Here is a 15199-nt window from a genome sequence, read left to right on the forward strand (position 1 = left end):
TCGAATTACGAACGACGAACGATAAAAGCGACGTTATTTGGAAATATCGTAGAAGATATTGCGATTTTCTCTAAGGGAATTCACGTCAGATTCGGCATCGAGTATTTTCTAGTCGTTTCGGGAGATGCCAACAACAAGCGAGAAAATTGCTTAGTTCTGATTTAAATAGAGAATTTTTTAATTGATATTTATCTTTACACGGGGAAAATATATATATTGCCGGAGAAGCGGAGAATTTTGGAGTTTAACAACCGTGTGCAAGATAGCGTGGCGCTGAAGTTAGAGATCCCTGTGCGATAAAATTGCTCGAACATCGTTACGCATTGTATTGTATATATTATTCGGATTGCCGTTTTTCACAGTGTAACGGAATGTCGTATGATGGAATGTAGATATTGTAAGGAAATGTGTGCATATCGAAAACACGGTCAGGGCCAACAGCGATGAGAAGCAGCAACAGCAACAACAACACAACAACAACAACAACAACAACAACAACAACGATCACTTGGGAAAGGACACGTACCAGCATGCAAAGCGTATAATAGAATGTGAACGATAATTAACATGCACGGCACGAGCTTGTACGATCAATCGAAGTAAAAGCGATCAAAGCTGGAAAAAACGCTGATATACGGGGGGAAAAAAGGTCGGCGTTTTCCATCTATGCTGATGCGACAATTCAAACAGTCTCACGGTTTAACAGAGGAAATTTCTCAACAACCTTTTTACCGGGGCGCAAAAGAAGGAAAAAAAAAAAAAGAGAAAAACACAGGTCAAAAACGTATCAGTCGCTTGTTCGATCGATGATCACACGTCACAGAGAAGAGATTTTGTGAAAAAAATTTCGTGGCAGCAGGCTACAGTAAGTGAGAGATATTATGCACTTGCGACGACCACAACCAAGTAACAATAACAGATGCGAAGCTTTCGATGCAAAATCGTTGTTTCGTACGCAGGATACGACGCTTTATCGCTATTTCTTGCGAGCAAAGAGCTTATATCACAGTTCTGTAGTTTCTTGACGAAAATATCGTTTGTCGGAAAGCATCGTGGAATATCCGAATGGAAAAACTGCAAGGCACCGTGGTCATTGGACACTCTCGTGCTACGAACGGTTTTTCATTGGCTCTTCTTTTACGATGAAAAACAGAATAATATTTTCTTAGATGTGATGTAAGATCTTTCGTTCGTCGAGTATATCGGCACGTTTCTTGAACGGTTTCTAAATGTCTCATACGCGAATCTGTCTTTCTCTCGTGTTATATCGAGATTTTCGTTACTAAACGTTGCCACACACGTTAACCTTCCTTCGCGCAAACGTTACTTCCAATCAATCAAATTACCGATATTCTCGAAAACCCAACCCCTTAATTTGTACGATTAAGTAAAAAGAAAGCCTCGTTTATGCAAATAGAATCCAACTTCGTTGGACTTCCATGTACACAACGATCGAAACGACGACAATTTGAATGATTTAAGAACCATGATACATTCCTTCGATAACAAAAATTTACTAGAATCTCTCGATGCTAAACGACCCTTACCAGCTAATCACCCTTTACCAGCGCGTTAGATGCAAAACGATCTTCTAGCAGCAACGACAAAGAACGAACAGGTCAAGGAAGAACGAATTTCGGCGAAAAGATTCGCGCAAAAGAACGAATAGAAACCGTGCGCAGAAACCGCGAATCTGGCGGAAGCAAGACAACGCTAAAGAATCGGAAGCAGCGTAAGCATGTCCGAGGGCCAGCTCGACGCGCTGCGATGGCAATTGTGAGAGCCGCGAGGCGCATTTTTAAAAACAAAAAGAAAAACGCACTTCTTTACTCTCGCTAAGCAGCGACTGCGGATTAAGACGAATAAAGAAAAAGCGAAGAAACATCATCTCAGGTACGGTCGTTCGAATGATCCGTGGCCTCCTCCTTCTCCTCCTCCTCCTCCTCCTCCTCCACCTCCTCCTCCTCCTCCTCCTACCTCGATACGGCTCTGCATGCCATTATAGAGTATATAATTTTCGTTTCATGTATGTATCTCTCATACGTTACCTTAAGCCCTCGCGATAATCATAAACGTAGCAGATGACGTCTTTCGGCCGTTCAATGACGAATGTGACGATTATATTGTATATGTCATACGCATATATGTATTGTATATAAGGGCATATATGTATATATATATGTGCACATATATACATATATCGAGGTAACTTAGCATACGTGGTTGCATGTGTATGTAACGTTAATATGTATATATACGAATAAATATATATATATAATATAATTATAATATATATAATATATAATATACACTATATAGAGGAAAATAAAGCCCTCGAGAGATACGTGGAAAAGTATCCTTTGTAGGTACCTGAAACACCGTCACAATAGCCCAGAGTAACGAGTCAAAGTTTTTCCTATCACACTCGACGTCAGAGCTGCCTTTCATCGTTTCACAGAATTTGCAACCAAACAGGTTCATCCCGAGAATACTACAACACAACGAAACGTGCAATGTACTTCCTTATCCGTAAATATATAGGTAGATAAATAGACAGATAGTTGTGTAGGGAAGAGAAAAAAGAAGTGAAGTAAGAACGTGGGGATGTAAAGAGAGACAGAGAGATAGATAGATAGATAGAGAGAGAGAGAGAGAGAGAGAGAGAGAGTGTGGATGAGAGAGAGAGAGAGACAGAGAGAGAGAGATTGGGGGGGGGGAATAGAGAGAGAGAAAGAGAGAGGGACAAAGGAAATAATGACGGGAAGGGGTAGCAAGATTGATAGAGGAAGAAAAAAAATTTAGTTTGGAGAAAAAATAGAAAAGCTTCTCTCGACTACGGTAAATCGAGTCACTTAACAAATAATCGTATAGAAAGTCTGATGACGGTGCGCTCGTCCTACGTCACAGCGCGTATGCTAACGCAGACTAACGTCAAAATTAATATCAATTCGTCCAAACGAATATCGCGTGCGTAATTCTGTTTGCGTGAAAGCCGGCAGAAATCTACTTTAAAAAAGAGCCAAATCTTCTCGAATGCGTTATAGTCGATACTCGTATACCTGTATTTATAATTTATGGCTATTGACTTTACTTAGGCATTTTATTATCCTGATAGGTTTTAATATGTTTGCTTAAAAATTTAAAGATAGTTCCGTTTATTGATCCTGCGATTTGGAACTATCTCGATAGTGGTATATACTACCAGCCAAAAGTATAGAACCTTGGCGAAAGTGTTTTATAAATAAGAATTTGGAATCGCGCTTCCAATTCATGTTCTTTCGAAATAAACGGTTGTCGAAGAATGACCTATGTAAGTTTCAGTTACTTCCCGTGAATGACTTCCAAAGTAATAATAATAATGATAATAATAATAATAATAATAATAAATCTATAGAGAATATAATAAGTAAAAATGGAATAATTGAAAGCATAGAATCATTTCCGCGCCTAATGTCGCAACATGTCTAAAGTCGTCGTCGAACAGATCGAAACTCGACTCACCGACCCGTAATGCTGCAGCGATAGTTGCCACGAAGGAAATTAATTTGCCACATTTAATAACACACACAGCTTGTCAACAGTCTGCCATGAAAACCAGCAACGAGGCTCATGCTTCTGGCCGATAGTGAATACCATCTGATCGCCTGTGCGTTTCTCGCCGAAAGATCGAAAAACAAAAGCGTGGAAAAAAAAAATAGAAAAGAAATGTAAAAGAAAAAGGGTATCCTATGATGGCACGTAGTTCGAAGAGTCAAAGTATCTCAAAAATTTCCTCAGTTTAAAAAAATGATGCACACCTGAGTCCCTGGATAGTAAGATCAGACATCGAACGGACTGACAATGGCAACAAAAATAACACGAAGCCGATGGCGATTGCGACGAACGATCGATCGACCGTCGGATGATCTCGAGACGCGTGTCAAACCCGCGGGGATAGCGAGAGGCCGTGTTCGCAGCATAATCAAATAACCGAAAGAGATACATATTTATCCATTCGCAAGCTGTCTAATATCGATGACCACACCGAGGCGCACTTTGTAGGCACTTAGAGAGTACATAGCATTAAAAAAAGGAAGAAGAACGGGGCAATAGAATAAGAAAGAAGACGTACGAATACACGAATAATTAATAGGTAATAGTATATATATATATACATATAGCTCTCATACTCGTCGCTAGATGAAAAAGCACCATGCACACATGAAAAAATATATACATATATATATATTCATATACGTGTATGTATATATATATATATATATATGTATACATATATATTCATATCGATATTCATATGTATAATAGGTGTCCTCTAATAATAAAACAAAAAATGGTAGAAAAATAAATAAACAAACGAGAAAAGAAACAGTATATAATAATAATATACACGTTCGATGCCTCAAGCCATGAGAAAGGGCCAACAAGACACTCCTCGTAGACACGTGCCAACAAACACCCATCGTTCATTACCATTACAACGTCAGAAAACGCTGCAGTCGCAAACGCAACAGTGTGGTAAATAATGTAAAACGAGAGAACTGCTGCGACTCGGTTTCATCTATAATACGTGAGATGCAATTTACGCGGCGATCCATATGCCGTGAGAGAAGATAAAAAAAGCGCATAAAGAAGAGAAAAGACAAAAGGAGTATAAAACGGAAGACATAGTCACCTAATACACTTCGTGTTCGAAGAACAGTGACATACAAGCCCCAGCTCCTGTGGAAGCTCGGAAGCGGACAAGAAGCTGTTCTCAAAAGACAATAAATGTCAACGAGACCCTTGAATCAACCAAATGAAACGAACGCGTTTCTCTACGATGAACAACGTCGCCAAAGGAATATCTGATGGAACGCGATAAACGCGAATTTAGACTCTACGCTCTTAGACTTGCATCGCGGATCACTCGTCGCACGGTGAAAGATGTAACAATCGTATTCGTCTGTCGTTTCGTAAAATACCACGATCGGTGAACGACGTAGATCTAGTACGATAGATCGATCTCGGTAGATATATCTCTCGAACTTTCGACGAACCGAACGACGATGGTTCGTCTAGAACGAAACAGTTGTCTCTAATATTTTACGACGTTCTTCCGCAAAGACCTAAACTCGTCAACAACGCTCGCTATCTCGATCGTCAGTTTGAAAACCACCGAAACAAATTCAACGATTCGATATAAATATCCTGGCTGCCATCTTTCCCTTTCACCGTGGACGAGTCAACCGCGACGCGGATACGAAACGTGAAAATATAAATTCGCCTTATCGTTGCACGTCGCGCCATCGAGCGAGGATTCGACCGAAGCACGGTCTCGTTGACACTTAACTTAGCTCTGTTTCTTTAGTCTCTCCACAATTCGTGATAGTCCATCGATAATCCAGTGATCTTTCAATTCGCTTTGGCTGTCATGCAAACGTTATGCTGATGAGGTGATTATCTGAACGGAAGTAACGCGCGATGTTAAGTCCGCGTCCGTGAACACGAAACGCGTTTGCGATCCGACGATTGATAATTGTCCGCGTGGTGATCGCGACGATGATGGCCGGCGCGAACCGCGATCCTGGAAACGTGCATCTCGACGATTTTTAAAGACCGACGACGACGTGGCCGACAACCGCGAGCACAATTCCCGGGCACTGGTTGCCTAAAGGGAAAGGGAACAACTTACCTGAATATAAAGATGAAAAGTACTAAAAGGGAAAAGAATACGGCAACGTTATCCATGGTGCGCAACATCACGAACAGCTGTCGCCGGAGGTTCGGTAGGAAACGCACGAGCTTGAGGATTCTCAGTAGGCGGAAGGTCCTCAACACGCTCAGCCCGGAACTTCCGCTCCTCTCCTCAACGAACGCTTGACAAATCTCCACCACGCTAGACGTTCAACAGAAAATTGCTCCTTTTGCGTATAAATTCTCGTGCGATATAACGCCGTAACTCTTACGTTAACAGACCATTCGAACGCTCGAACCTTTGCAATTATCCGTTCGATTTTAACGAACAGATATGTTCAAGTTTTTTTTATATTTTAAGTTAATACGAAACACTTGGGTCTTTTCCTCCAAATTTTTGCTTCGAAGTCTACCGATGTCGCGAGCGTCGGTTTATAAGGAAAATTCACAGCGAAATTTGGGAAAAGTCCGTAGTCGATGTATTCTTATGGAATCAGCGTCTTGTCTATCGGTAAATTTATCAAATTTTCTAACTTTCAGAGCTACTTGTTTGTTCGACATTTTTTTTTTTTTTAGAAAAATTTCAAAGTGTTGATTATAAATTTTTCCGAGTCGCGTAAATGATTGTTTTATTCGCATACCTGAGTACCACGACGACTCCGTCGAAAACGTTGAATCCGTTGCTTATGTAACCGAACGGACCCTCCGCGATGATCTTGAGCAACATTTCCACAGCAAAGACGGCCGAAAATACGATATTGCTTATCTCAACCACTATGGTCAATTGCTCCGGCTGTCGATCGATGAACAGAAAAAAGCATACCACTTTTTCGATGCATATGTATATATGTATATATATACATATATATATGTATTTTCGCTATAAGATCGCGATGAACCCCTTGTCTCACTCAGAAGTTCGCTTTCTCGGGAATATTTTATTTCTATCTCGGCGTGTAGTCTGCCTTGTACATCGGTTACAGAACACCCTGTATATTACAATATTTATTCTCCGGCGTGTGCAAATGGAAATTCTAGCTGAGTGTGTCTGTACATGTATGTACATATGTGTAAATAGGTGCAAGTGACAGGGTTTCAGAGATTATGGTGCAAACAAAGGTAGGGTGTTAGCCACCTAAGCTTTTGGATGGACGCTATTACGTGTCAGTAGCACTGACACGATGGTTTCCACGATGACGCCAGCAGCCGATCGCTACATTCGCCAATCACGACACTCCCTCTATGACGGTTCAAGAAGCAAAAGATCGTGCTCGAAATGGAATTAAAAACGTATTTTGTTCCTATGAATAAATTTGACGGATTTTTGTATTCTTTGCGAATATTTATTTCGATAAAATAATTTCAATGTTCTTCTACCGTCGAAATCGAAATAACCGTCGATCTCAAGCGTGTAAGATTTCTAAGCTTTTAAATTCAACGTTTACACTCTTGTTAATATTTCTCTGTCGATAGAATCGTTTGAAAAATGATGTCGCTTAATTTTTTGAATAAACTCGTTTCACGTTTATCACCATTCTCTTTACGGTACTTTAAAAAGCAGATTTCCTTCTTTAGCCTGCTTTTCGCTTCTGGTTCGTTTTAAACGACCCCGTAACGCGTTATGTAAGATTTAGGTCACAGAACTCTATTTATTGCAGCGTTTCTAACTAATCTGCGAACAAGGAAAAACCATAAACGAGCTACATCATGAAAGAGCTGTTTAAAGATTCATTTCATATAACAGCGCGTGCAAATCTTCACCGAAACTACAGCTTTTCGCGTTTGCTTTAAGTCCCTTATATACACGCTCCATCAATCTTCATGATGTAATTTTATTTTACTGTAAAAATAGCGATCAATAAATTTTACATTCTGCTATAAAATATTTATGGTTCATACATGCATTATAGCAAGATATAAAGTTTCTTACACAAGCGAATTTAATAAAATCCTGCACCTATACCTATAAAATCTTTCTGTATCTTGTTCATTACCGTCGAATTTTATTTACCCTGTCCTCAAACATTATTTCTGATCTTTATTTTGAATGTTGAAGCGATGTGATTTTTATTATGCTCTTATCGTCGTATAAAGATAACGTAAGTACGTTGGTCGCTCGATAGATTACGGTTAAAAGTTGGCAAATAAATTTCGTCGATAGATAAACCGGATTAACGGCATTTCACTTTTTACGAATAGTAAAAAAATAAAAAAGAAAGGTACTTCGCGAGTTTTATCGCCGTGGTAGAGAATTTGTGAGTCGTTTTTTAAACACAATCGGATGATTTCACCTTTTCTGATTACCGTGCACTTTGCTACCGTACCTTCTATGCAAAAAACAGACATTTCAAGTCTGAAGATAACGTGAAAGGAGTGGCTGAAGCGATTAAAGATTTTGCGTCGTAATCAACGCTATCGAAAAGGAATGGCGAGTTAATCGAGGCGATTTCCTTTAAAAAGAGTCTACGTGAAACAAAATATAGCGAATTGGGTAAACTTTCAGTGGAAAGTTGTCGCCTTAGCTGGATTTTTGGTGTCAGCTATACCTGAAAATTGATCATTCTTTTCAAAGGCTTTTCTAACGTTCATTAAATTCGTTTGGTGTTTAATATTTGTAGCGGTACTCGACAGTAAACTTTTCAACGGTTTCTGTGGCTCGCCACACAAACACCCTATTCTTCGGACAAGATAATTGCCACATGTAGATACATCCTCAGAGAATATTTTCAGCTAGCTTAAGCATCCGCTATAAATCTCAGGATTTATTTAGCTAAGCTCCTCCAAAGGGACAAATAGTCTGTGTCTTAACAGTCCCTAAATCTATCAGCTACTACGGGAAGATACGGGAAATCTGCTTTCCTCATATACGATGCTTCCCGCTAGCAATTTTCTCTCAAGGGCGGTTAGCATACTTTTCTAACCTCCAACACAAAATTGTCCATTTCGCTCACTTTCCGAACCAAGGCTTTCCTCAACGAATCCGATGACCTCGCATCGTTAGACACACCCCATCATAGAGTTTTCCTCTGTAGCATCATCGTGACGGAAGGTCAGTCGTTGGACGCCTGTCCCAATCGATAGTTGGTAGTTGGCAGTAATAATTGATCCGAGTTTCTCTCCTAGGCAATCATCATCCGAACTTGTATCGACTCGAGTTCGAATTTGTAATCGCGAACCGCTAATAGTAAGTTCTACGCGAGTTCCACGCATAGCGTACACATAGAGTATATGTTAATAAATATACGTCGGAGATGAAAGGACATCGGGGCCTTTCTTTTGGAACGTTCGGAAAGGTCCTCGATACTTTAGTCCAGACTTTTTATTATAGCTGTACTTAAATAATAAAACTGAGAAATAGTTGTTTATGTTCTAATCCGAGTGTGGGTGCCCGGGACTTATGACAGTGGGCTTGGGCTGGAAGTGATATAACAGGTCACTGAACGTAGCCACGGTCACAGGAGGGACGTGTACCTAACAGAGGTATGGACTAATTACATAGCTCCCCTTAAAAACGAAGATTGACCCGAGGGGTACAAAGAGGTACGGAGAGGTGTACATAGGGGCAGTTCCACTTGGACCGAGTTTCATTCCGATAAGTTCTACTTGTACGGTGGACAAGTACGTAGAGTCACATCAGAATCGTGTGCCACATCGCATTCGTCATCCCGTTGACCGTGGATTCGTTATCGAACCTAAATTCGTTGTCATCGACATCTCGATTGTCCAATCGCCGCTATTACTTCTTAACTCTTGTAATAATCACATTTGTATCAATAAATATCAGCTATAGTACATAACAACGATGGCCAATTCACGGGAAGATTCGTTATGCGCCCCTAACTCCGATGATAACCCGACAAATATATATTGTTAAATATATTCGAGCGTTTCTTCGGTACCTGTCGCCTCATATTAAAATTTCATAATAATTGCACTTGAAATCTGCTATTACATTTGGGCCCTTTTTTCCAGAAAACTTGTGTGTTGACGAAGCGACGATAAGAAAGTTAAACCATGAAAAATGCCACGATTTTCAAGCAGATCCGATATTTATCGATTTATATTTATAGTTTCGTTAGATTGGCGAATAATTATTCATACACGGTCGCGGAGAGCGTGGCGCACGATTCAAGAATTCTACTCGTGTCAGCTTGAATAGCCAGCTATCTCGAAATTGTGTATTACCGTGTCTCTGCGATAAGCGAATCTCAGCTCTGATCGAAAGATAAACAGAAAGCTTTCTTTTTCAAGCAATATCAACCACTGTGATCGAATATTTTGCGGGAACGTCCGCGAAGATTGGCCGAATAAGCGAGCGACTGAACGAGAAATAAAGGGGATGTGAAAAGACGAAAGGAAAATCGACGAGTTTCATTGTACGAACGATCAAAATTGAAAGAGCATAAATAAAAATTAAATTGAATTATTAAGTATGTCGTGTGGCATTATTGTATCGCGTTATGTCATCGTGTGTATAATGAGTATACAGAATGTTCGATAATTCAACAAACTTCGTCTACGAGTTTAACAGGTGGCTGCTATTGAAAAGCGTCGTTAATGTACATCGCATACGCGTACTTATACAAGGCAACTATCATAACGGAAACTATGAACTAGAAAACTATCGAAGACGAGAAAGAACGGAATAATTCCCCGAGAAGTTGTCTGTGATCGAAAACACCTGAGACAAGAGGTTCGTTTACTCTATGCAAACGATAATCGTTGTGCCATCGATACGATGCAACATAAATAACAATGTAGATATTAAAAAAAAATTACAAATAACAAGATACAGGCAGATGAGTAAAATATCTGTATCGCCGTCGATTATACTTATGTCACTATAATTGGAACATTTATTTCTCGTAACGAGTGGCACATAAACGAGAATCGTGTATTAACAGGTAATTATTAACAAACGAGAGCACACGTAAAACGAAACGTAACTGATCGAAGCGATATATGCGTATCTGTGATAAAGTCACAGAAATCGTTCAGGCTTTACATACATTTCTTGCAGAATCGTATTCATTTACAATTAGAATTATTTCTTCTTTCGCGATACGTATGAAGACATTTTTGTACAACTTGAAGAAGCAAACACGAAGATGGTACCCCGCTGGGGGTAACCGCCCACATGCTGTGTATATTTAAGCTATAATATTTTACCAAATGTCCTGCTGGACAAATTGTAAAATTTAATTAAACAATAAAAAAAAAGAAACTTGAAGAAGAACGAATAGCAGAAATCGGTATTTCTCGGGCGATGCACGCGCGTAATGCAGAAATTCAAAGTATCAATCGTCGAGTGACTGTTTGGCAGCTTCGGCTTGGAATATGAAATTCAACGTACGTGATCTAATAAAACGTGAAATACGATGGTGTCGATCGGCCTGACGACTTGATGTTTTCATTTCTCCAGCCTCGTTATATCGCTTCCATCGACTAATTGTACACTTCCCGCAGAAATGCCGAATATGTCACGATACGAGATAAAAACACTGACCTGGTTATGATATTCTATCCCCATGCTCAGAGTATTGATCAAAATCGCCAATAAGATACCCTGTTGAAAATATTTGTGCTCGACCAGCTTCTTAATCGACCGTCTTATGCACCGTATCGCGCAAACACAACGGTTGCCGCAAGTTCTCAACACTCTTCTAGCGCGGGAAGTTTTCGCCCATTTGTCACCTTCGTCTGGCCATTGATCAGTGCCCTGGAGTTCACAGCAACACGAGCAATTATCAATGTCCGACGCTAACCACTGCGTACGATCCTCCAGGGTAATACGTCGATCCGTTATTCCTAAAATAAACGTTCCTCTATATACATACCGGGGATCGTCAAACGGAATACTGCGTTCTCTGATGATTTCAATCGCACGTGCTATATTTCCTTTGATTTGCTCTTTGTCGTAGGTGAAAGGTAATTTAAATGCACGGCGTATATTCGTCTAAAGGCAGAGCTCGAAGGGATTGTTAACGAATTGATATTACACACAGTGAGAAACACTGTAGCTCGAAGCGCTATACTTTGACATATTGTACCACGAAATCCCGAATATCGCACTTGGAAATGCTGCACTTTGAAATATAGTACTTTTGAAATTTTGTACTTGGAAATATCGCGTTTCAGGCTACTGTACTTTGAAATACTCCGTTTCCAAGTATCATATTTCCCGATTCCGCGCCTCAAAATACCGTAATTCGAAGTACTTGCGATTCGAAACACCGTATTTCGAAACGTCTCGCTTCAAATTATCGATGGCCCGAGTCCGAGTGTTTCGAGATATAACAGCTGGAAATATCCTACTTCGAAGTTGTATATTAGGTTGTCCGAAAAGTTTCTTTCGTTTTATAAGATGATAATAAATGTTCGGAATTTTGAATGGCCGTCCGTTTATGGCACAGACAGACCCATTCCTTTCTTTAGGAAATTCCGAATTACACATCCTCCCCGAACTGTAACCTGAACCTAATGACTCTGACTCTGGTCAGGTAAAAAGACCCCGGAAAAGGACCAGCCGGAAGGACACGATGGACGGACGAAAGCCAACGACTGGTAGGGGGAATCAGCAACGTAGGGGGACAGTTCATCGTCAGACATCCGTACGGGTGAAATACTTCACTCTCAACAAGATCTTACCATCGTCGTGTTCATAACATCGAACGTTACTTTTATACAACAAGTGTAAATACAGCGCTACTGAATCACTGTAACGCTCGATCTATTAAACCTTGAGCGTTAATTCGTTCGAGGTACGCGATATCGACCGAGCGGTTTGACCTGACCGGTTGCTCTTTAGTCGATAATTCGCAACAATAGATGTAATATCGTGATGGAATATATTGCAATTATATCCTGATATTTAATGATTTAACGATGGTTTATTTACAATGAATGGATTGTACAGATATAGACAGAAAAACGATGGTTGTTTAGTATGAACTAATCACAATAACGCGCTATAATCTAGGCAATTCTCGCCACAATGGATCCAACGTTCTCTCTCACGCGGACCACAAAGGATATAATCTAACAAACACGAAGATGGGGTAGCCACACACACGATAGTCAAACAGCTAAAAAATTTCACCAAATGTCCAAATTGGACAAATTGTGAATGTAAATTATTAAATAAAAAAAAAAAACGCTAGCAACTCGCACTCTCTGACTTCTCGATTGGCACTGACTGCCTTCGCATCCCTTTTGTCTTTTCTTAGATCCATCAGGCACATGTTCCGCAACCGCTCGTGGCCAGGGTCACGTAGGCCTTTTCTACGAAACTATTCAATTGAAGAACCGACGACACATTGATGGGCCCATCTGCGCCTCGGCTCTCGGGACATTGTTTACGATTCGCTAGATATCTCTTAGGCCCTTTTCCACGATACTACACAGATGAACAACAATTTCTGTTTTATATTATTTTATCGAATTAGGTATGATCCATTTCGTTCTATTATTACGTTCGTGCATAATTCGATAAATTAATATAAAACAAAAAACATTGTACGTTTATTATTTCCTTATAGAACGAAAGAAACCTTTCGGACAACCTAATACTACCAGGTATAGTAATATATTCGTTTCTTAAAACTCTTCGGCAAAATCAAACGTCACCTACGACATTCTCAAATTCCATTTATATTCCATTTTCTCATTCAGCCTCTCCATTGCAAGAGATACAAGCTAGGAAGCAATAAGGTGCTGCTATGTTCTCCAAAAATATAGGTTCAAATATAAAGCAAAGTGGAAAAAGAATAAAAGATAATATACCTTTGGTAAGCGAATTGAGAAAGGAATCCAACGCCAGCTGACCGGTTGGTAACGCGGCGCTCAAAGCACCGCTTAACGCCAGTAATTCTTGACAAGTCATGGCTTCGTTTCCACCAAATTCAGCCTGCATCTGCGGTGACACATGTTCACATGACAAATTACGCGAATGCAACAGACACGAGCCGGTGAAATTCCGGCCGCAGTGGAATATACCTGTATGTGGTCTGGCAGTGGGCTCGACCAAACATTCCCGTCACCGGTCTGCGTCATTTTTTCGCAGGAGCATACGTTCCGTTCGCCGGGTGACACCGTCGTCGAGCCGGCCTGCAACGCGTTTCCGACGTTGTTGCTGCCGTGCAACAACACCACGTCGCTGAACATCACGCTGCTCCTTCTACGATAGTTCGTGCAAGGCGGACTTAGCAGCGCGTTGTTCGTCTGAGGGCGCAGTTCAATTTCAACGGGGAATTAAATTCAGAAATTTTGCATCGTCCACCGATTACTAATGAATTTCGAAACGTGTTTAATCCTTCGCATTTAGAAGACCTTAGGGGATAGATTTTGATGGGTTTGGAGGCTTGGAAAGGCTGTTGCGCGAAACTTTACTATCGTGAAATACGAATATCGCTAAGATGATAACTCGCAAATAAAAAAAAGAACAAGAGTCTACGTGTACTTTTGTTATTCACGAAAGATTATTGACGATTAAGTAAAAAAGACTAATATGAAACTCTACCACTCCGACGCGGTACTTCTCGTTCGAATATTAACTGCAGTCGTTCGGAGGTTACACTGATCGACTTCGCGAATTAGAAAATACCGAACAGCGATATCGTTGCAAGTGCCGTTTCTTAAATTTCCTCGGTCATCGTCTTGTCTCAAATAAACCGATAGAAGCAAGTCGTTTGTTTCTTGGGTGTTAACCATCGCAACTGAAACGAATACCACAACGTTGTCAGAAAGAAACGAACAGAGAGCAGAGTTGATCAGTTTGACTTCCGAGAGACGCGTTAACGAAAAGCAAAATAATATCGAAATATGTGGAATCTTTCTACGATTACCTCGAACGCGTTTCAACGCCAGAAACCAAAATACCAAATGTAACGTGGACGGAGCATACCTGAATACTCGCTTCAGTAGCGTTGGAAAAGACATTGTCGCTTCCATTGCAGGAAACGGAGGAAGTCCTATGGAGTGCCATACGATGGCACACGTTCGAGGAGACGTCAGCCTCGGAGATCTCAGGACTGGCGCGAGGTGCAATCGCCAAATTTCCATTGCTGCCGCCGTTATTACTGAGAGCAGTTGCGAGAATCGCAGTCTGCGTCGGAGGACTGTTCGCAGGAAAATCAGTGAGCGACCCTCCGCCGCTAGCAACCCCCTGCTGTTGCTGCTGTTGCTGCTGTTCCGCGTATTCCAGGGCCGCCAACAACCGAGGACATCTACCATGATGGATTCTCCTATCTGACGAACGTATAATAACGTGCATGGTAACGATATTAAAGTGGGTCGTATGAAATTCAACGATATCAATTATGTTAAATGGGAATCGATATATCGTGTCCCGTGGAAAAACTGTCGAGCAAGTATTAATTGCATGGAAGTCGATAAAAATGAAAGACCTTAAAGAATACTCGATACCAAGTCGCTTCATGGGTCTTTGTGCGAGAGTCAATAATTATCCGCGGCATATCTACTTGTAAAATTTTTAATTGGAACCAGATCTATCGAAACGTATATACGC

The 15199-nt window shown here is 40.6% G+C and overlaps 1 protein-coding gene across 8 annotated transcripts in view; it reads right to left on the bottom strand.

Annotated features, from left to right (window-relative positions):
• LOC122572621 (voltage-dependent T-type calcium channel subunit alpha-1G) overlaps positions 1-15199 on the bottom strand; it is a 107555-nt gene that overhangs the window by 28598 nt on the left and 63758 nt on the right. For 6 of the 8 annotated variants that reach the window (XM_043737786.1, XM_043737785.1, XM_043737788.1 and 3 more), the window contains 6 exons: positions 14576-14919; positions 13669-13893; positions 13456-13585; positions 11180-11481; positions 6315-6466; positions 5672-5875 (listed from right to left, as the gene is read on the bottom strand). In XM_043737786.1, coding sequence (XP_043593721.1) covers positions 5672-5875; positions 6315-6466; positions 11180-11481; positions 13456-13585; positions 13669-13893; positions 14576-14919 — 1357 coding nt within the window. Of the gene's footprint in view, positions 1-2370; positions 2492-5671; positions 5876-6314; positions 6467-11179; positions 11482-13455; positions 13586-13668; positions 13894-14575; positions 14920-15199 lie in introns of all 8 variants that reach the window. The other 2 variants (XM_043737792.1, XM_043737787.1) reach the window with 1 other exon arrangement.

The sequence above is a fragment of the Bombus pyrosoma genome, linkage group LG11 (assembly GCF_014825855.1).
Source record: "Bombus pyrosoma isolate SC7728 linkage group LG11, ASM1482585v1, whole genome shotgun sequence".
In the NCBI taxonomy this organism is placed as follows: domain Eukaryota; kingdom Metazoa; phylum Arthropoda; class Insecta; order Hymenoptera; family Apidae; genus Bombus; species Bombus pyrosoma.